We start from the raw sequence: 21,471 nt of genomic DNA, 5'->3' as shown, positions 1-21,471 counted from the left end.
ACTGGAAGAGAGTTGGGCTCATTTACACTAGAATTACCGTCTAGATATTCAAAATGGAAATACTAATCAGAGTACTGGTGGTCATGACGAAAGATCGGCTAAGATATATTGTCATTCCATTGGTTGATAGAGCACCTATCTATCCTCAACAGCTGAACCAATTTACAAAATGACCTCTGCAGCCTCCATAATATCAAAAATGCTTGATATCTGCCATCAGATGTGATGTGGTCAGATTCTCAAAGAGAAAACTGCCAACAGTCAATAGAATCTGTAAAATGAGTGGTTGTGTCCAACTCTTGAACTCTATTCTTGGTTTCATTGTGTGGCAGATTTATTGGATATATGAGTGCCCTGAAATTTAATCAGTGATATATTGCAAAACAGAATAACAATCTCAGCCCATTGTGTTATGGGTGAAACAAGTGATACAGCACTTCAACTGAATCCACCAATCTGTGCAACAACAAAAAAAATCTCTAAATTGTCTCACGTTGTTAGTAATACAATGAAATGTCACAACTGGTTAGGGTTTCTTCTAATTCTTCTAATGTATCTCCCGTCACAGCTGATTAAGATTTTACAAGTTGTATAATCTGTTTTACATGCTGGCAAAGCGCAGGAGTTTAGATTAGCCATTAATCTTATACATATCTTGACTTCCGAGGAGGCCTTAGAGGAAATGAGACGTACACTGGGGGGGTTGGACATGGTGCATTTAATGTAAATACTCGATAGCAATGCTGCCTGCCGCTGGCGTTAGTTTAATCAAGAGTGAGAAAAAATCATTGCATTTACCAACTCTTTACTTTGGCCATCAAAACATGAATTCCCAAAACACCACTGACTGTAAAAACCACCGACTGGTATGAAGTGTACTTTTTCTGCTTGAGCACAGCTCTGTCCTGTCTATTCTTGAGCAACCATGTACTGATATGAGCCTGCTCAAGATTCTGTGTACAGACTCTCCTCATCATTATCGGAGTGCACAGTACATTTCTAAGCCTCGAGTCTCAATCTTACCATTTCAATTCCATCTTCATTACTACCCAGAAACACTCAGGGCCTTTTTTTTATCTTAACGGTGCTGTGGGAGTTAAAACACACTGTTTCATAAAGACTATCGCGATGGCTTGCTGCCAACAGAGGCCACAGCCCAGCCAACCATTTGGATTAATGCAGTGTTCATTGTCTCATTCAGAGGCGTCTCCATGAAGGTCATATGGTCATTTCCTTCTAGGCCACCAGTGAGTGCAATTGAAGTGGTCTCATTGTAAAAATGGATTATGTGCAGCCATCTGTTTTGCAATTAACAATGGCTGGGTTACCACGTTATTCAAGATAATAAAACTATTGGACAGTTCCAAAATGAATGCGTATACACAGAAACAGTGGAACTAATGAATAGCTCATCTAGTCACAATGAAACATCATAAACATAAGAGAAGAAAATCACACAACCCCTATGAAACCAAAAAGTGTGCTTGATCTGTTATATGGAGTTAAAATATTACCTTCTCTCTTCAAATGTTTGTATAATTATAAATTCAACGAACCACAAAGTGAAAATATATAGAAGGTATAATATTGCCACAGCTAGACATTATACACGAGTGAGCAGGGGCCAGAAGATTGAAGGCCCCTTGAATTTCTAAATCAGATCAATCATTATCTTTAATCACCCCAAGCTAAAATGGATCATTGGCATTTATGAGGTATGTAGTGCAACAATGCTGCTCTGAATGGGCCAGATAGAGGAAAATGGATGAGAAGGTACACTACTTTTAATCACGCAGTCATCACCAAGTGTGGTGTTTTAAAGTCAGTCAAGAGAAGACAATATTTAGCAATCAGCCAAGTGGAATGTCATAAAAAATAAGAACAGAATTAAGAGTTTTAAAATATGGCACAAAAGAATAGTTCCCATGGTAACTATTCTTTTAAGGAAAGTATTCTGCTGGAATAGTAAACTGAACTGCAAAGGCTATTTTTTCAAAGAATCATGTAAATGTCTTGTCGTCATTTTGAAAACAACCTATAAAACCATGACACTGCAATAACATTATTATGAATGGATAGCATTATGGTTTCTAGGATGTGGCTAAAGGGGTTGGTCGCCTGGGCATCACTCGTTGGTAGCAATTGACTTTTGGGTTTTGGAGGTTTGTGGCTAAATGGTTGTGGGTAAATTCTGATGGCAACCCCACGCACGACATGCAGTAGTCACAACAGACACTGTAACAGCAAAGAGTCTGGGCTTGAAAGTTTCAGCACCATGGAGAGTGACAGGGTAGTTTAAATGTTTCAGCACCCTGGACAGAGACCAGAGGCATAGAATTAGTTTCAGTCCTGTGGAAAGAGGGAAAATAATTGCATTTATACTTTGGCAAATAAACAAACAAACCAAAAATGGTACATGAAGAAAGGAAATTGTTGGCATGAGAGTTAAGCAAAAGTCTGTAAGAAAAGCACTAGATTGGATTTTTAGACCAGCTGAAAAAGGATGAACAGCAAGTACTGAAAAGTTTCTTTGGTAAATTAATGTTGCAAGCGTTGTGAATTATTTCTGGAGTGTAGCTTAAGCTACGCTAAAGAAAACGGTCAACTCAACCCAAGATAATAACAGCGTCGTAGTACTGTGAATGTAAAGACAAAACTTTGGGTGTCCAGCAAAATTGGCAAAAAATAAATATGCCAGATAACTAAGGACGTTATTAAAAATAATTATCACCATGTTTAAGGCAAACAAAAGAAAATACAAAAGGTTTAATGTCTCTTTTCTGACCAAGATTCTGTTTAAAATTAACCAGTTCCACACGAGGCTTCAGGTACGGCAGCAACGGCATATTCGTGTTGAAAAAAGGCAGTGTCACGATGAGTATGATGACAGAACTTGTAAGCGATGAAGCATATTACAACACATTTGGCAATTTTCCAGCACTTTTGTCATAACAGAGAAGGATGAATCAGGTTACAGTGATTTTGAACATCCGGGTTGTGACTATGTAGAGATTTTATAAAGCAAAGATTGAAGAAATAATTTTCTGTCATTTTTTAAATAATTTACAGCCAATATACACACACAGTGTAGCTATGTGTTCTTTGTTGGCTGTTTTTTTGTTAAGGAGTAGGGGAAAAAAGCTTTCACATCTGAGTGTTTTTTTCTTATTTTATCTACATTCTCTGCAATAAGTCAGTGGGTGTTGATGTCAACCAAGGCCGTGCCTTGTCAACGATTATGTCTGCGATTCTCAATGGCAGAATATCAGGCTGCAGCCAAGGAAAGGACAGCGGCCAGATTGATGACACCAGCGATGTAAAAATCTCTTGGCAATCGAAAACCACGAGCAGCGCGGTGACATCTTTTTCCCTTTGATTTTCTGTCACTGAAGTTAAACTTTCTTGCAGGTTTGCAGTATACTTTTCATTCAACCGGCGCACGTTTGCTACAATAACTACCCGGCTCTTTTTCAAATTATTAACACACCCTTTTGCCTTTGATAACGGTAAACATCTTTTGCTAAAAGATTCTTCCCAGGAAAAAATGTTGTTGCTTCTCTGCAATAGCAACAGTGAAAGAAACAGCACCTGAGATATGAGCTTAACTCTGTAACGAATGTGTTATATCAGTCTACATTGGAGATGATATCAAACTTGCATGGAAATATCACGTTTTGGTTGTGGAAACTGAAATCTAAATTTAAATATGTTGTGAATATCTGTATATGTTTTTCCTGAAACTTGGAAAATGGATTTTGTCTCATATTTTAAGACAATGACGTGTTCTTTCATTACAACCCAGATATTATTTTGAATGGTACTGTAACAGTAACATACTCTGCTGTCACAGAGGACATGAATTCACAATGGATGAAAACAAGTTCACAGCATCTCCTGATATCTTTACTGCAGAAATGAGAAAGAGAAAATCTGTCAAACAGCCGATAATTACGTCTGCCGCAGACGATGAGCACAAGACTGATGTCTGAAAAATGTTAACTGTCAGGAAAAAATAATTATGCAAGAGGAATGAGAGTGACATAGGAAATTGACTCGCTACAGAAGCTCAGTCAGCTGACTAGCGGCCACTGGGAAAGTGATCTGTCTACAGGCAACAAACCAAACAAAAATTTCTGTAATCTGGCAAATTATGTCTTACAAATGTTATTTTGTATGGCACACAAAGCATCACTCAGGAAAATGTGAAGCACTCACTAGTATTTGCTTTCTCTCAGTGTTCAGTGAACAGTGTTGTGCTTTTGTAATGATAATGGTTCGAAATTATGTGAAAATGACCCAAAGCCACCACAGGACCTAAGCCTGGGGAAACCCTGGAAATACCTGTACATCTTATAATATGTAATCACATGGTTACCTGTAAAATGTGGTTTGAGGCAGACCGTACATCCAGGGCTGCAGCTCCAGACTTGGATATTCAGAGAAAGGTGGGACGATGAGTGAGAAGAACAGAGACAGGCACACAAAAGCAGCGGGCAAGACCACCTGGGAGAAGAGCAGAGTCAAAATACAAGCCATTAGATTTCTATAAAAGTGTTTTTTTTTAACTAAGGTGTAATTGCCACTGTGCCACAAATTGCCAACACATTGTGAAAAATAAACAAAAATGTACTATTCTAGCATTTTCAATTTTAGTTTAAAGGCTGGACATTAGTGCTAAAATAATAAACAAGGAAATTAAATTGCGGAAAAACTAAAATCTGTCTAATTCTGTGCCTCAAAGCTTTATTCTATAATGGACCTAAAGTACACAAGATCAGCTTTATATACAGTGTGCCATTTGAACTGTGAAAACAAGCTTTGATTATTTTATGACCAATATAATGTTGCAACATACAATGACCCAATTATGAGTTATACAATTATCACAGGCCTCCTACGAGTGAAAAAAACAAACAATATAAGGTCTGCACAGGTTGTTAGCGTAGGTGATACATATGCATGTTTATGTGTGTAAGCATGAAAGCACAAGAGTCACTGCGAGATCGATTTCATCACTCCCCCTCCCCAAACCCCCTTACTGTCATTACGTAGTACAAAATGACTGATGCAATCAACAATAAAGCAGGACCACTGCGATAATGTGAGCACATTAATATGCTCCCCACCAACTTGTTTGGGCTCTTCTGCATGCTTTATGAGTTTGATTAAACACTTCCAACACTGCCACCACCATCTGGCCACTCAGATATAATTAGTTTCTTGCTATTCTCGTGTCTTTTGTGTTATTCTTTTTTTCTTTTTACATTTAAACCAGACGTCGCCACACTTCCTCCCTACCCCTGTCCAATCCTCATTTCTCCATTCAGTAATTCTCTTTTCATTACATTGTTGGAGCTGACAAAAAGGTCAGTGGGAAATACACAACATATCTTTAATGTTTAATCACTTGTAGGCTGAAAGGCACTATGTAGTTGGGGGAAGGTTTGCGTACACTTGATTAATTGCAGGTAATGCAATTTGCCAAGCCAATTCAAGATGCTACAATTGAGGAAAAAAAAAACTGCATTTACTGCAAGGCCACGGAAATGTGCTCGGAAGAAAGATAAAGAGCAGCAATGAGACCGAAAAGCAAATGAGAGACTGCAAAAGAAAGAACTTTTCTTTTTCGGATGCACACACACTTGCTCTCTCTTTCTCTCAACAGTAATTGCAGGTGACAGCTTGTACTTGTTCCATTGAAGGAGATCTGCAAAAAACTAGGGAGAAGTCATTATACTCACAAAGCCAAAGCACCTCCATGAACAATGCATGAGTTTATGGCATTCTAAACTTTAGCAGGGATTTAAAGAAGAGGATAGGATTATATATGCAAAATGTGTGTAGGCAACAAAACACGATTAAGAGGAGTTCTATTCTCTGCAAAGTCAAACAGCTCATTACATTTTGTTTCCTTAACAAACATTTTTGTCTACATTTGTGAATAAGGGCTTTATTGCTGCACCTTGTGTTTAAGTGGATAACAGCATCACCGTGGATATTTTTACTGATGTGTTAATGGTATATTTTCTTTTCACAGCGTTCAGACAAAATATAGCTACGTGTCAATAAAGCTATTGTTATCAATTCAACAACTTAAGCTCAACAAAGGGACACGCTGAGAGCCATGTTGCAGTAGATACAAAAACAATAAAAATATTCGGAATTGCAGAATGTATATCGTTTCCTTTTTAAAAGAAAGCGGCTGGTGCTTGAATGGGGGTATTGTAGTGAGTTCAGTCTGAGCCTTTCAACTCATCCACTGCAACACTTACCAATAGCTGCTTCTCCCTGATTCTGACATTGCCAAGACTCGCCTGTCCCCAACTTTCATCCCCATAAATCACTCCTTTTGTGTTGCATGCCATAATCTCTTTTATATTCCCCTAACTGCTTGTATTCGAGGACATTACCTCACCACACAATCATATCTGCTGACAATGGGAGCTGTTGACATGACGGCGGGAAAAAAACCTTTGGCCGAAATGAATAAAGAGGAGGAGGTAGGAGGTGTGCCCTTGCAGTCTATGTGCACCCTTGTACATACACACTCACACCCTATCTTTCCATCCGGGCTCTGCGTCCCCACTTAAGAGGAGCGTCCAAGATTGACAGTGACTAATGGGGATTGGTACTGCAGCAAATTACAAGAACAACCCATACACCTCACAGAGGTGAAACATTTCTCTCTCTCTCTCTCCCTCTTATTCTTTGTCTCTTTCTCTCTCACACACACACACGTGCAATGTCTATTCCCGCATCATGACAGCTGTCAACTGATGGCATTACATAATATTTACACACACTATTAATCTAGATGGGAGGTTGTTTGCATGTGTCAACACAATCTAAGTCACAACACAGTTTTTAAAACTTGGGGGGGAATCATTTAAGTACTTTGGGAACTGCTACTTACTGAAATTGGTTTTGACTTGTTTGAATTTTGTCTGTTTATTGGTTTTGACTTTTGAAATTATGTTTATGAGGAACAAAATAATATAGACGTACATTTAATAGGCTAATCCCAGTCTGTCATCTCCCTAATTGTTATGCGATCACTTTTAATACATAGCTAATGGAAACACAAGATTAGCAGGTGAAATGAAAAAACAACAAATCACGGCTGTCACTTTGCCTTTTTGCTGCCAATCACGGCGATCAGGTGAAACTCTAACTAACGCCGGTGTTTTGGAAACACTGACATATGTCTGCTCATGGAAAGTGATTGATTCAAAAATAAAAACCTTCTCCGCAGTTGCAACAAACTCGTTTGTGACGTCTTTAGCCCAGTTTGTCCTTCAGGAATTCTCTGATAGAACTCATGGCACAATTAACGAGGTAACGGCGATTTTGTGTGTTCAGTTTATTGACATCATGTTACATCATTCTGGGTGCTGCTCTTCACATCTTTTAAACTGCACTTCACTTTCATACTGCCCTCAAGTCAATCTCTTTTCCAATGGGTAAAATTCCCCAATGACTGACTCCAACAAGATGGATGACTTTTCCCGACAGATCCAAAATTAGCTTCCTCTATCATATATGTCATTAACGGATTTTGAAAGCCAACATGTATTTTACACAATCCTACCTTGATCCTCCCATGCAACCCTCCGAGTACAACCCTTCAATTCATCAATATGACAGACTGAGGCCATTACCTGGGCAATGAGTCCCTTGCGGCTCCTGCGGGCGTGGTGGAAGCGCTTGATAAAGAGCGCTAGGAACTGTCTCCTGATCAGCCCCCACCCAGTGATGACCGTGGATCCCTTCCCACTGTCGGTGGTGTTCCTCTTTAAGTCTGGAGTTGACATTAACTTATGTTATTTTTCATCTATGCATATGTAAAGGCCCTGCAAAGGACGCTTTCCAGCACAGCTAATGGGCTGATCAATTATAACCTCAGTGTTAAAACTCCAAGTTGCACCTGCTCATTCTTCAGTGAGGGAACTTTTTCAACATGAATTCAGAAGTGGCACTTGGGTGTGACAAGGAAAATGGCGATAAACCAGCGATTTGTAGACACCTTGGTTTTATGTCTCACACTCTCCCAGAATGCTGTTACTGGAATCCGAAGCACTATATTTCCTCAGCAGTCATTATGGTGATAAAACATATTCTGATTGAAAACCGTTTTCATGATGAAAGACATTGTATGAAAGTGAATTTATTTTATACGTGCAAAATGAAAAGGTGAAAAGACAGGTTGGATAAGGAAATTCTGTTTTAAAAATAAATGGACTGGACTGTATTTATATTGTGCTTTTCTAGTCATATAGACCACTCAAAGCGCTTTACAGGAAGGTCACATTCACCCATTCATACTGCGCTGCTATTTACCACGCATTTTTACACATTCATACTCATTCATGCACTGTCGGAAGATCCGTCAGAGGCAAGTTAGGGTTAAGTGTCTTGCCCAAGGACACAACGGCATGTGTACTGGCGAGAGGTAGGATCGAACCGCCAACCTTCGGGTTGGTGGGCGAACGACTCTACGTCCTGCGCCACAGCCGCACCAAGAAGATGGAGCTTGTGTGTTTATGCCCTCTTCTCAAAAAGGCCACTGATGTGAAACAGTCAAATTAGAGCCAAATTAAATCAAGTTAATAATTGAAGAATAATGGGTGTGTACAAAAAACAGACAATTGCTGGAATAACAAAACTAAGATAGTGTGTAGTAAAATGAAATATAATACATACCTTTAACTTTACTTGTAAATCTTCCTTTTAATTCTACATGGAAAACAGAAAGGATCAAACAGGAATCATGGCTCGTTGTACAACAATTTCTATCAGAAATACTGTGACAGCCATTGATATTAGTCAGCGAACTTACTGCGTTGTTAAATACATGCAGAATAGTTTAATTGAGCTTCCAATACTACAAATTTGGAGAGACTTGCCAGTCATTCCAGAGACTTGTTCTGGAGGAGCGCGGATGCTGGCGATGCTGTTCCGCTTGGATTTGCGGGAGCTTTTTTTGCAGTCTTTCACAAACAGCTCCTCTGTTGCTGTGGGAAAACAAATAAGATATGTTGTTTTGGCCTGACCCAATTTAGGGTTATAAATAACAATAAGAATAGGTACGTGCACTGCAGAACGCCATATTATTTCCTGCAAAAGCACAAGCCCAGGTGTTTTAGGAACGTGAAATAATCCAATTTTGAGATGAACTGAAAAGTGTTGTTTTGCAGTGGATACAAACAGACATACTGGGAATGAAATGTTAAATTTTTTTCACTGAGAAAACCAATGCCAGTCTGTATGGCTATATTTATGCGATATGTCTGCAGAAAAATAAACCATACCATGTCACTGGTGGAAATACTGCAAACACTGCTCCAGCATATAAAACAATAAAGGCTAAACCTACAACGAGTAGGGAGCATCATTGCACAATGTTGACGGTAATGCAGAAGTGGCTTGTTTGCCAGCCAGATTCTGGATAAACCAAAACCACTGACTGCAAAGTTAATTCCACAATACATCAGAGTAATCTGAATACATTAGAAGACAATCTGCACAATGGTATCAAAAGTTGTAGCTCAAACAAGAAAATGTAAATGTTTAAAGTCAGGAATTTACTGACTTGAATGTGGCTGTGATTAAACTACATCGACATAGATTGTGTCTCCTTACTTTGGATTTCTGTGTCCACTCCAGTGTCTTCTGCCACTTTAAGAAATATCTGTGGGAACAAGATATCTTGAGCGTAAAATCTAATGACAGTTACAGTATGTTTCCCTTCACTTCATCAGCGAGCACACAAGCAAGATGAATGAAAAAAAAAACTGATAAGGCAGTGTGTGTGTGTGTTATTTAAGCTGCTTTTAAAGGTAACTTAAAGTTATGTCAAATGTAAAGCAGATTTGATGCAGATTCCAGTTACCACTGTCAAGTTTCTGCTCATAATCCGATCAGGGTTGTATACCAAGACCTTGAGCACTGGCCGACTGGCCTCTCCAAGAGAAATGCCCCTCGCTGACTTTATTTATTCATTCAGCTTAAATGTCAAAATAAATAAGTCCTTCGACTCATTTCATTCTGTTGTGCATGTTGAGCCTCGTTTCAGCACCTGCCCTCTTTATTATATCAGGCAAAACTACATAAAACAGAATTACGTACATCGTATAACACTCAAAAATACAGGTACTTGACAGAGCTATTCATTACAAAGACCAGATAAAATGTTATTATATGACTAACTTCTATGAAACATACCATCTATCAGCTCGGGTTCATTATATGGAAAATCACTGCGTATTTTCAGTTGAAGTGGACTCTACAATAAAACGGAGATGGGTGGAATAACCTTGTTGTGTCTCAATTTTAAATGCTCAAGAGGAATTATTCATATTGTCTGCAGGCAGTGAGTGTCTGATTCGTGATGGAGTTACATGAAGAACATTTGCCAACAGCTACCCACTTTTGAGTATGACAAACATACTGGGTGAGTCATCTGTTTAGGAAAGATAAGATCATGTAGTGTTACACTAATGACTACACTACTAGTAGTACAGAAGTAGTAGAAGTAGTAGTAGCAGTAGTAGTTGTTGTACAGTAATATTAATAGTAGTAGTTGTACAGTAGAAGTTTAAGTACAGCAGTAGTAGTAGTAGTAATTGTATTAGTACAGTAGTAGTTTAAGTACAGCAGCAGTAGTAGTTGTACAGTAGTAGTAGAAGTTGTTGTTGTACAGTAGTAGTAGTAGTAGTAGTAATTGTATTAGTACAGTAGTAGTAGAAGAACAGCAGCAACAGTACTAGTCGCAGCATTAGTAGTAGTTGTACAGAAGTAGTAGTACAGATTATTTACATTCTGTTTTCAATATTTCATTTTAATTCTTAATAATTACCATTTTTTTCATAAAGATATTGTCATAGAAAACTAAATAGAACATATAGCAATCTAATTGTGAATCTGTCAGTATGGAAACATTTGACAACAAACTGGCTTCCAAACTATAGAAGTGTACCATCACAGCAGACATTTGGACGTGACAAAGTCAGATTAATCAGTAATAGCTGCATTACAGCAATAACAAAAGGAAAAATAAGATAAAGAAAGAAAACAACTGGTCCTGAATGGTACTTTTATGTTCTGTTATGTGCATATAAGAGGGCAGTCTCTCTCTCTCTATATGTAAAAAATATGTGTGAGCTTTTAATTCTGGTAAGGGTTGTCATTCCCACGCTCAGTGTACCTCTTCCAGTGTGGTGTCAGAGATGCCGTAGCTGGTCAGGCCGAGGTCAGCCATGGCCAGGTCAAGCTCTTGGAACAGCAGAGCAAAGGTCCCATCTCGGGCTCCACTATAGGGCAGGATGTAGGTGATCTCTTGACCAATGCTCTCCAAGAAGACTGCCTCAGGGACATTCCGCCGCACAAGTTGACCCACAGCTGTCAAATCTGCCAGACAAATAGGCGCAAGAGAACTCACAATACGACTTCCAAAGGATGGCGTGATTGCACACATAAAAAACACGACAGACCCTTGTGGATAATGCATGTTTCTATTCCTCTGGTTATGTATATTTCCTCATTTTTTATTTTTACTTGTTAGAGTGATACAAAAGACAGAGAGGTCAAGAAGAACCAGCATCTTATAAATAAAAATAAATAACCCTTAAAGTTGTTACAACGTGACGATACGATTGATTTGATTCAAAACTTCACAGAAAACCTTTCAAAAACTAGCATGTAACATGCCTGATGCTCTAACCTTTAAACATACTGAGACATATGACTTCTGCCACCTACGTTCTGAAGCTGGGCCTCCGAGAGAATCAATCACGACAGTGTTGCAGAATGTACCGCTTCCATTATTGATCCAGAACCTCTCATACATAATTACTGCAGCTGAATAACCAACGGCTCGGTGCTTTATGAAGAAGTAAATGGATCTACTTCACACATCAGTTTGAATTATTTGTGAAAATGCGTGTTTGCTGGTGTGTGGGGTGATAAAGAGAAATGTGCTATCACTTGTGGAGATATGATTGCTATTACGGCATTTCCTAGCTTATATGTAGAAATCATGTATTGTCAGTTTGAAGGAATAAGCATTTGATTGTGATTTATTTCCCAGGTATAATAACCTGGACTCCACCTGAAAGTTTTCTTCGGATCATGTCTTCCAAGAGAATGTTTACACGAACAAAACTACAAGTCTAACAGACTTGTGAGAGAACCAAGTAAGGTGGATTATTCCTTTTTTTATCCATATATATATATATATACATTTGATGATGCTTTTCTGAGTTGCACTGAGCTTAAACCCTCGTAAAATGTCACAAATATCTGTCACTTAAATTAAAATTCCATAAAATCTTGTACTGAATTTGAAGGTGAAACCCTGCCGCTATTTATTATGGAAGTGAATGCATGGGCTCAAACCTCCTCGTGAGGACCACCAAACTCTGGAAGCGTGGACAAGAGTCACTCGAGACTAGATGTCACACGGACGTCCCACCAGCTGACAACAAGCAGAGCTGAGGAGCAAGCTCAACTAAGAAGAGGACATGATGCGGTAACTCCCTCTTCACAGGGAAAGTGCTCGAGAAGAGCTAGTGATCGAGTTCATCCTTCGTTTGCAGTGAATTTGCCATCATCCAAAACATACTGTTGAAAAACTTCACCACATCGTAGTGTTTATTATTTTCTTTACTGTCACACAGTTTTTTCCTGCTGTCAAAAAGCTGTTCTGACACTCTCTCTGTCACTAAAATGCCTTCTTTCCCATTTGTATACAACACTTTACTTTAAAGTGCACTCAACTAGTAGTTTGGACATTGAAACTGCATCTCAAGTTGGCAGCTACTTTACTTCGTCAGTGGTGTCTGTTGATTTGTTTCGTTTTAAAAACGGCTGACAAAGAGCTGATTTACCCGCAGTGCTGCTTCTAATGGTAACTTGCAAAGACAGGATTTTTCGTTTTGGATGAAATATTCTTTCTTCTTTTAATGTTGGTTGTACCAACTAATTTCATCTAGCATATTTTTGTTAAGCACTACTGCGAAACTGGTAAGAGACTTAAAGTTTCTACCTGAGGGATCTGAGTTGCTCCAGTTTTGGCTGCTGATGCCGTCATCTGGGCTGCTGCTCAAAGGATGGTCTTTCTCCTGTTAATCAGAAACGGATTGGAAAGGTCATATCATTCCTTACCACTTGGAACGATAAACAGTTACTTCCTTGAGAAGTCCTGCATTGCATTAATTAAATAATGGATGCATCCACAAGTTTTTATTCAAGCACTCAAAACAAAGCTGCAACAGCAGGGAACATTTTTAATCTGTCGTGATCATCATATGATATTTACATTTTAAGGCAATGCAAAGATATGACGACGATATTTTGAGTTCAACAAAGGTTGTAATAAACCTCAAAGCCTTTTTAAAGAACTTTATGACATTTATTAAATATAGTACAAGAGTAAAATAGTATCAAACTTTTTTTCCCATTTCCTTATATTGACTCAATAACTCCATGGAATAAAGTTGTAATCCAGGGAAAAGATACACTGTTCTACCCTACCCACAAAAGCTGTTTGCATGTTTATTTATTTCAAAGAAATGAGTCCACTCACCTCAATGAGCCTGCAGACTAATGGTAATTGCTCTAGCCCTGCTGGCATCAGTGCATCTTGTTCATTTGCTCGTATTGATTAAAACTAAGTGTGCGAGGCATCACTGGCGAGCTAAAGCAAGAATCACCCCTCTCCCCGGTGACAATTAGTATCATCCAGCACGTGGGCGTTTGCCAATTCTCATGCTGGGAGAGACTAAACACAGATCATTATAGGGGGAGGGTGGCAAGAGAGAAAGGGAGCACTCAGGAAAGTAAGAGGCAGCCATGTTCAATAAAAGACTAGGGAGAGATTACTGTTGTTTCAAAGAGGTTTACAGCTGAAGTTCTTTTGTTGATGACATGAAGTCACAAAGAACGATCCCCTTCCAATCACAGCAGGTTTATGTAAAGTTATTTTAATAAGGATAAAAAAGCAGAGTTATTGTGTGGTCGGGCAGGGGTCCTAATCACCAAAGTCTGAAGATAATGAGCACTCCCTGCCAATGCTGTGTCTGTCAACCGGCACAGGCACTGTTGGAATATCTGTGATGATTCCAAAATAATGGATTTTGAACTTATTTTGAGATATGAGAAGAAATTCTCAATGTTAAATTTGATTTTAAAATGTGAAAATAATGCCAAAATAACTATTGTTCTGGTGTCAAGTGGGGGTGCCTACCATACAATACATGGTATAATTTTTCCTTGTTATCCCCTTTATTCTGCCCCAATGTTTTTTTCTTTGGGAATAAAAAGCAGACAAACATAAAACATGATTTAAAATAGCCCAAATTATGACTTAAAATCTGTAAATATCTCATTTGAAAATAAGTGATCAAGAATGTGAATCAGTTTCACATACAGTACTCAAGAGCATCAGTGTCAACGCTGAGTGCTTGACAGTCAGTAACTAAAAACTATTTAGTGATGAAGTGGTAAAGAGGTGTGTTTGAAATTAGTTATTTGAAAACCTGACCTTCTTGAGGCCAAATAGAGTGAAAATATACCCACATTTTCATTGACACTTAAAGCCCATATTTTAGTTGAGTCACCATGTGTCTCATTTATTCCACTATAATAGAAACAATAGCAGAACATTTGGTTGCAATGACCAGCTGCACTATAACCAGCACTGGCAATCAGTTTATTGCTAAAAAGGATAAATATGAACTTTATATGCTTTAAGCTGAATAAATCAGTGTTTTTGTTTCATATCAGACTATTGTAATTCAATCCACATGGCAAATAAAGGAATGAAAGTCCGGGTAGTAAGGTGGACAATAAAATACAAATGTTTATCAGACTCAATAGCCTCAAATTGCTAAACAGGGCATATGGCATTTGTGCATAATCATTCCCAGTAAAATTAACGTTTAAAATCGAATCAGTGTACCCAGACACCACATACACTATGTGTCCGTACCTCTATGGCCTGACTGTGTATAATGCCATTACGCTGAGCTGCCATCTTTTCAGTCCCATCTCGAACCAGGGTGAGGTAGTAGCCACTGCCAAAACGTTTCTTAAGAAAGAGTGAGGAGCCACAGCAACGCATCTTGCCGTGGGAGATGATGGCAATGCGATCGCCTAAAATGTCCGCCTCGTCCATGTGGTGTGTAGACAAAATGATTGTGCGACCTGAGGAGGGAGAGAAAGAGAGACTCAATCGATGGTCACCTGAATGTGCACAATTGGTGTCTGAACTGGTGTGAATTGTGTCTGAAGCAAATAAAACCCCCCAGAGTAGATTAGGTTTAGGGTACGGACTGAAAATCCCCAAAAGATAAAAATAAACTGCATTTCTGCAGCATCTTTCTTTTCTGACCTTTTTTGATTGGACAACTGTCGTTATTTAAATTAGAAGCCTGATGAGAAAAAAATCCAGCGGCTCAAACAACTGTTTAAATCAAGCCAGTGTCACTCTACAGTGTCTGTCACAGCATAGTTGTCTTCTTTTCACCTTTCTGCCACATGGCAACAAAGCAAACTCCAGGAGTGTGTGGATGTGAGTCTGGGACAGAATTAAATATCACGATGAAGGCCGCCTCCAGCCTCCTTTCCAGCATTTCTGCAAAATCACATTTTTTATTTGAGTGTCCTCTTTGTGCGAAGCATCCTTGGATTTGAGATGCATCAAGCTGAGCACAAATGCTTATTTGCATGTGTTTTAATCCATTTATGGCAGATTTTATCAGATGAAATATGTTAATAATCACATGCCCCTGCAATCAAAAAAAGGAAGTAGATCTGTAATGAAGTCACAGCATGGTCATGTCTCTGCAGTCGACGTGAAAGCAGCATCACAGAGTTCTGAGTAACTTTTGATCCAGTCATGTTTTCAAGCAGAAAACATTTCATCCGATACCTTTATTCAGTGACAAAGACAAAAACCTTCTTAGATGCCAGTAACTTCAAACAGACTGTGCTAGATCAAGATTATAACATTTTTTTCCCACACTTATAAGGCCAAAAGAGTCATTTAGTCATGCTTTTGACTCTGCTAGAGGCTCTATGCATGGCATGTCGTCTGCACCACTTTGCTCCCGATGCAAAAACAGTGACTTTGGTTAAGACATGCATGTTCACCTCAGGATGAACTTTTCCTCTAGAGACATTTTCAGGAAAAAAAATTACCATTTTTGTCACTTAATGTGAAAAAGTGCAGGGTCACAGAGCCCATAGCATGCTTTCGACCACCCTCGACGTAATTTTGAACAGCAAGTACCAGATCACACCATCTCCCTACAGGGACGACAGGTTTGCCACATCAAGCATATCGTACTCAAAACATGATGAGGAGATACACACTCACTAATTATCTGAGTTTTCACCCCTTTGCGTTTGTGTTGTGTTTGCAAAAGTCCCCTGCTGAGCCTGGCAGGGTTCTTTTGAACTGAGCTGGACATATTTGTATCTTCACAGGTCATATTATGCCAGGGACAAGGACACACTCAGAGGTCATTAACTGCAGCCCAATGCAGACATTTTGCTTGGCCAACTATTTCAGCTATCTCTCCCCCACTCCTCCCACCCCCCTCTCCTTTTGTGCCAGCTGAGCTTCTAAATCCCTCCCTTCTCAGTTAAGTATTGCTGCCTTATGCTATGCCAAGCAAGTCTGGATCTATATACAAACTCAACAAAATGTCCAATATGAATGAATGCCCACAAACTGGCCAATTTAACATATGGGAGGGGGAAAAAAAATCTCTGCTTATGAAAGGTTGGGGAGATTGCTTGACGTTTAGTTTGACAGAGCCAGCTCATTTTGTTTGGGTTGCTCAAACTCACAGATGATTTTTCCCAGGGATTTGTTGTGGTTTACTAGTAAAAAAAAAAAAAAAAAAATAATCAAAATGCACTGCATCAACTATGACTTGGGAGCAAAATAAATGTGTTTGGACTGCAGACGGTCCACAAAGGTATTCTGATTTATAGCATGTTGTGGCGCATTACAGCACAAAGCGATACATCACATGGAGTTGGGTGTGTTCAGGTAAATTGGTAGCACTTGCACAATGTGTGGAAAAAGTGAGGCTGGGAGGAATCTGGTTTCTGTTATTTTGCTTCCTTCCCTCTAAATCACGCTGATAGAAATTGATTTCTCAGGAGTTGAGGAAGGCTGGACAGATATGTACATTGGCAGTAAGATGAATTGCTGGACAAAACTGTATCAACTGCTGTTTGTGGCAATCAATTCAGATCAATACATTTTAAAATGAATTGAAAGAGCCTGTCCATGTGTTAAAAGAAACAGATGGGTTCAAAGTTTTGATTAAAAGCAACCATAATACAGTAAAGGTTCTGAGAATCACTCATTATGGTTATTGGAATAAATCTGATGAGCGTTCAGAGAATATTTTTCTGTGTGTGTAGTGTTTTAGATGTTATATGAGGTTCAAATATACTACAGTTGTTTGATCACAGCTCACTCCGGTCTTTACCTCCATCATCTAAATCATATTTCATCGAAGAGGTCGGATTTTAAACACATTAGCACTTTTCGTAAAAAAAAATTTAGTGGCTTGGTTTCTATGTCATGAAAAAGACATGTGTAGGAAAGACCACACATTTTATACTGTGATTATATTTTGTAGTGTGACATCCTGACATATTTCTGTATTCCTCAGAAAAAATGCATTATGTATAGTGCATCAACTTTGGTTGTTACAGTTGTTACAAACAAGCAACTTGAGTTTCACCTGTATGTTGCCTACTCAGTGATGTTCAGTAAGAAAATTAACAAGCTGAAACTTTTTTCTCATGGATATTACAAAAAAATACATATTTTCCTTCATGTCAAAACGTTACATTCTGTCTCGTATAGGCTATTTCAGAAGTGAGAAAAAGGACGTGGGGATAGAAACAATGTTCATATTGTGACGGATTTAATCGGAACCTGAATGCATCATTCATTATTTGAGTTTCCAAGGTGGGACATAATTGGGATTCTCAATGCCATAATAGACGGCCATAATACACTGTTTATGACATTTTTTAGAGGAGCAGGTTTATGCAATTTAACTACATAACTACTGATGAAATCATCAAAACCAACTTGAGAGATGTTAATGTTTTACTCTCAGTGATTATATGGCTACTGATAGTGAGGGAGTCGGATGGGGAAATCCATGGAAATAACAAGTTTCATTAGCCATGTAATCTAAAACCTATTGTGTGTGTGTGTACACATGTGCATCTACAGTATATAAAACAGCATACCATGGAAGAAGAGCTATTTAAGGCTTGTTAATTGGCAAAGTTATCAATTACAATTACAATAAATAAATTAAGTGATACAAAATGATGCTGTTGAAAGGGAGAATGTATAAAACATATTCATGAATACCATATTTCAGGTCCATTTTAAGAAATAATACGTGGGGTAATTGTATAGTAATCAACATTCAGCAATGGAAAATAATAAAAAATGAATAATTAGCTAAGTTTAACTTTAAATCTTCAGTTTCTATGGTAATTTACTTATGGTGCAAGACAAAAGGGACATTCAAAGTCTCCTTATATGCAAATATCTGAGAAGTAATTAAATCCACCATATTTTGATGAACCCTACTTATGAAAGATAAATGAAACATTCATCTTAAACATACACCGAGGGATTGAATTAAGCTAGAAGTGCATGTACAGTATGCCCACGTACTTTTGCACCAGCAATTTCGAAAAGCTGATTTTGAACTGTCATCAACCAAATAAGCCCTGACTGAATTCAATGAAAAAAAACGCTGACTTACAGCAATCTGGTCAACCTGCCTCTGTAAAGAAAACCTGGACCGTTAATTATCCACGAAGAACCACAACATTAAGTCGAATTTCAGCCTGCAGCGTTTTTTAATACTAATGCAATGTCTGTAGCCTTTTATGCTTAATGACAAACCTTCGTAGCACTGTGGTGCAAACACGACAGGAGAGGCACAAAACACGACTCATTCAAGCAGCCAGAATGTGGGTGTTCTCATTATAACAGAGTTATCTCTGGCTCCGAATTGGAGTGAAAGGACTTGATTAGAGAGAGAGGAGCTAATGACACAGTGAGGGCGGAATGTCACTCAATGCACATTAAACATTTAGACATCTGCTGAGAGAACGCGTTACTATAATGTCCATGTCCTGCTTTCAGCCACGAGCAACCACGAAGTATATAAGGCCAGAGAGTGACAAGCGAACTGATATGGCAGACAATTAGGGACCCTGTTAAATAGCAGTGTCAATTAAAGCGTCTTGGATTCACTTGTCTTCACTCGCATTTCAATCTGTTCCAGTACAAATTACAATTTCTCTCCACCCACAATTGGGTGTCACAGAGAGCAAGGCAAAGAAAGTAACTTCTGTTGGCTGCACTAGATGGTTCATTACCTTAACAGCTCTAATACTGGATACATTTGACGGTTAAAAATTAAACTGGAGCCAGGCTCATTTATGGGAAGTTTCTCGGTTCGGCCGAGAAAAGTTTCTTTGTTCGACACACATCAAACAATTTGTGAATTCCAGTTAATCCTGCCTAATCCCCCTAAAAACATCGAAGCCTTAAGTGGTCCGAACCACTGATCGCATACCTTGTTTGTACTTTAGCAGCAGTTCCCAGATACCCCTGCGGGCATAGGGGTCCACTCCGGCTGTAGGTTCATCTAAGATGACGATTTTTGAGCCGCCAACAAATGCTATAGCCACGGACAGCTTCCTCTGCATGCCACCTGGAAGACAGAACAATCTTTATCAGCTACGGTATCTCAGTCATGTATTATGACTTGAATGTGGTTTTATGACAAAAAACATGCACAAACTGCAGCTGAAATCAAATGGATTATCATCTTTGCTTGTAATCTGTAAAAATCCTGCCTTACTATATGTCAATGTAAGTTTTGACACATTATTGGCTACATCATCATTGATGTGGAATAAATGTGTTGAGATGTACTGTACGTCGCCAATGTTTCATTTTCTTTTGTTTGCAAAATGTGGCTGGGAAGTAGATACACCTCACTAGGATCACATCAGATTCTCTCATAGCGAGTTCTTCAAAATGCATCCGATGTAGCGTTAATGTAGTGGAAATGTCAACATAGATCAACCCTGAAAGTCATATTTCAGTGATTTTGCTCACAGGAATCCATGACTGGGGACAATTTATCAAGCAGGACTTGTTCATGCCCCCCAGACAATGAATTACAACCTGTGACACACAGGTACAGTGCATGTGTATGGTGAGCCTGCCGCTTGAACACGCGCCGGCAGAGGAACGGTATAAAAGAGGAGCTTTATCCTGAATAGACAGGATAATTCACAGATGATATACCTTCCCAGGGGACATGAATGTACCAAGCACACAAAGTGATGCACACATCAAAAACATAATTTACATCCCCACATAATTTCATCCAGACCCTTCTCAGATACACAAATCCAAAAGTTGTCAACACACACACACAGACACACCTGACAGGTTCTTGGCAAGATCCTTCCTTTTATGTGGTAAACCAACATCCCTAATCAGCTGGTCCATCTCAATTTTCACCTCCTCGTAGTTGTGTCCTTTCAGCCGAGCGTAGAAGTAGATGTGCTCCTCCACCGTCAGCCTAGAAAAGTGAAAAGAATATGATAACACCCGATTGATTGACTTGTGCGGAGGCATGAGTGACCGCAGAGGGCATCCTAGCCTCTTCTTCAGATGCTGTCTTTTGAAATATCCAAAGCATCACATTAAAGCATTTTGCAAGATGATCTGCTGCACTTTTGTCAACTGAAGTAATATGCTGCAAAGTCTACCTCAATGTTTGCATGAATATTTTAACTCTATTTAATAAAGATACTTGGACTGTCTGGGATTAATATTAATGCAAGTAATTTGCAGATGCTAAGGCATAATTATGATTATGACTTGAGTCAAGTTGCACAGGTCGGTTTGTGCAGAGAGAGAAAAGAGGGGACACTTAAGGTGAACTCAAAACAATGTATAATAGCTGGGATTGACACCATTAGGGAAAAAAATGGTGGACATTTCTTTTTTTTTTCAAAAGGTAAAGGGATGATGATGTGTTGATGTAAAAAATAAGCTGCGACTGAGCCCTCATTATTCACATGATTAAATTGGTCTTTAACAATTTTGACCCTTTATTCTCCTTTTTTTAATAAACCACAGGCAAAACATGATTATACTAATGGTCAGTTGAGAACATGGATGGGCGGCTATCTGCTGAAGTCACTCACTCATTGAATAAGACATTGTGCTGCGGGCACATTCCCAAATACTTCCTAATGCTGTCCATGTCAGTGTGGATGTCATATCCATTGATGAGGGCTGTGCCTGATGTAGGCGGGAAAAGTCCGGTCAGAATTGACCTACACAAAAAAGAAGGACACAAATATCTTGATTTACCATGGGGATCAATCTGG

General features: G+C 38.9%; 1 protein-coding gene across 2 annotated transcripts in view; it reads right to left on the bottom strand.

Moving 5' to 3' along the window:
* The window catches only part of LOC118317227 (phospholipid-transporting ATPase ABCA1), a 161,211-nt gene that overhangs the window by 64,228 nt on the left and 75,512 nt on the right, over nucleotides 1-21,471 (bottom strand). For both annotated transcript variants that reach the window (XM_035645757.2, XM_035645748.2), the window contains exons 22-32: nucleotides 21,286-21,417; nucleotides 20,515-20,654; nucleotides 19,635-19,772; nucleotides 14,987-15,201; nucleotides 13,043-13,118; nucleotides 11,204-11,406; nucleotides 9,640-9,688; nucleotides 8,904-9,011; nucleotides 8,701-8,733; nucleotides 7,659-7,798; nucleotides 4,376-4,503 (exon numbers count right to left, since the gene is read on the bottom strand). In XM_035645757.2, the coding sequence (XP_035501650.2) occupies nucleotides 4,376-4,503; nucleotides 7,659-7,798; nucleotides 8,701-8,733; nucleotides 8,904-9,011; nucleotides 9,640-9,688; nucleotides 11,204-11,406; nucleotides 13,043-13,118; nucleotides 14,987-15,201; nucleotides 19,635-19,772; nucleotides 20,515-20,654; nucleotides 21,286-21,417 (1,362 nt within the window). The remainder of the gene's footprint in view (nucleotides 1-4,375; nucleotides 4,504-7,658; nucleotides 7,799-8,700; nucleotides 8,734-8,903; nucleotides 9,012-9,639; nucleotides 9,689-11,203; nucleotides 11,407-13,042; nucleotides 13,119-14,986; nucleotides 15,202-19,634; nucleotides 19,773-20,514; nucleotides 20,655-21,285; nucleotides 21,418-21,471) is intronic.

This window comes from Scophthalmus maximus, chromosome 12, assembly GCF_022379125.1.
Source record: "Scophthalmus maximus strain ysfricsl-2021 chromosome 12, ASM2237912v1, whole genome shotgun sequence".
NCBI classification, from domain to species: Eukaryota; Metazoa; Chordata; class Actinopteri; order Pleuronectiformes; family Scophthalmidae; genus Scophthalmus; species Scophthalmus maximus.
This window is presented reverse-complemented; position numbering and strand designations above follow the sequence as displayed.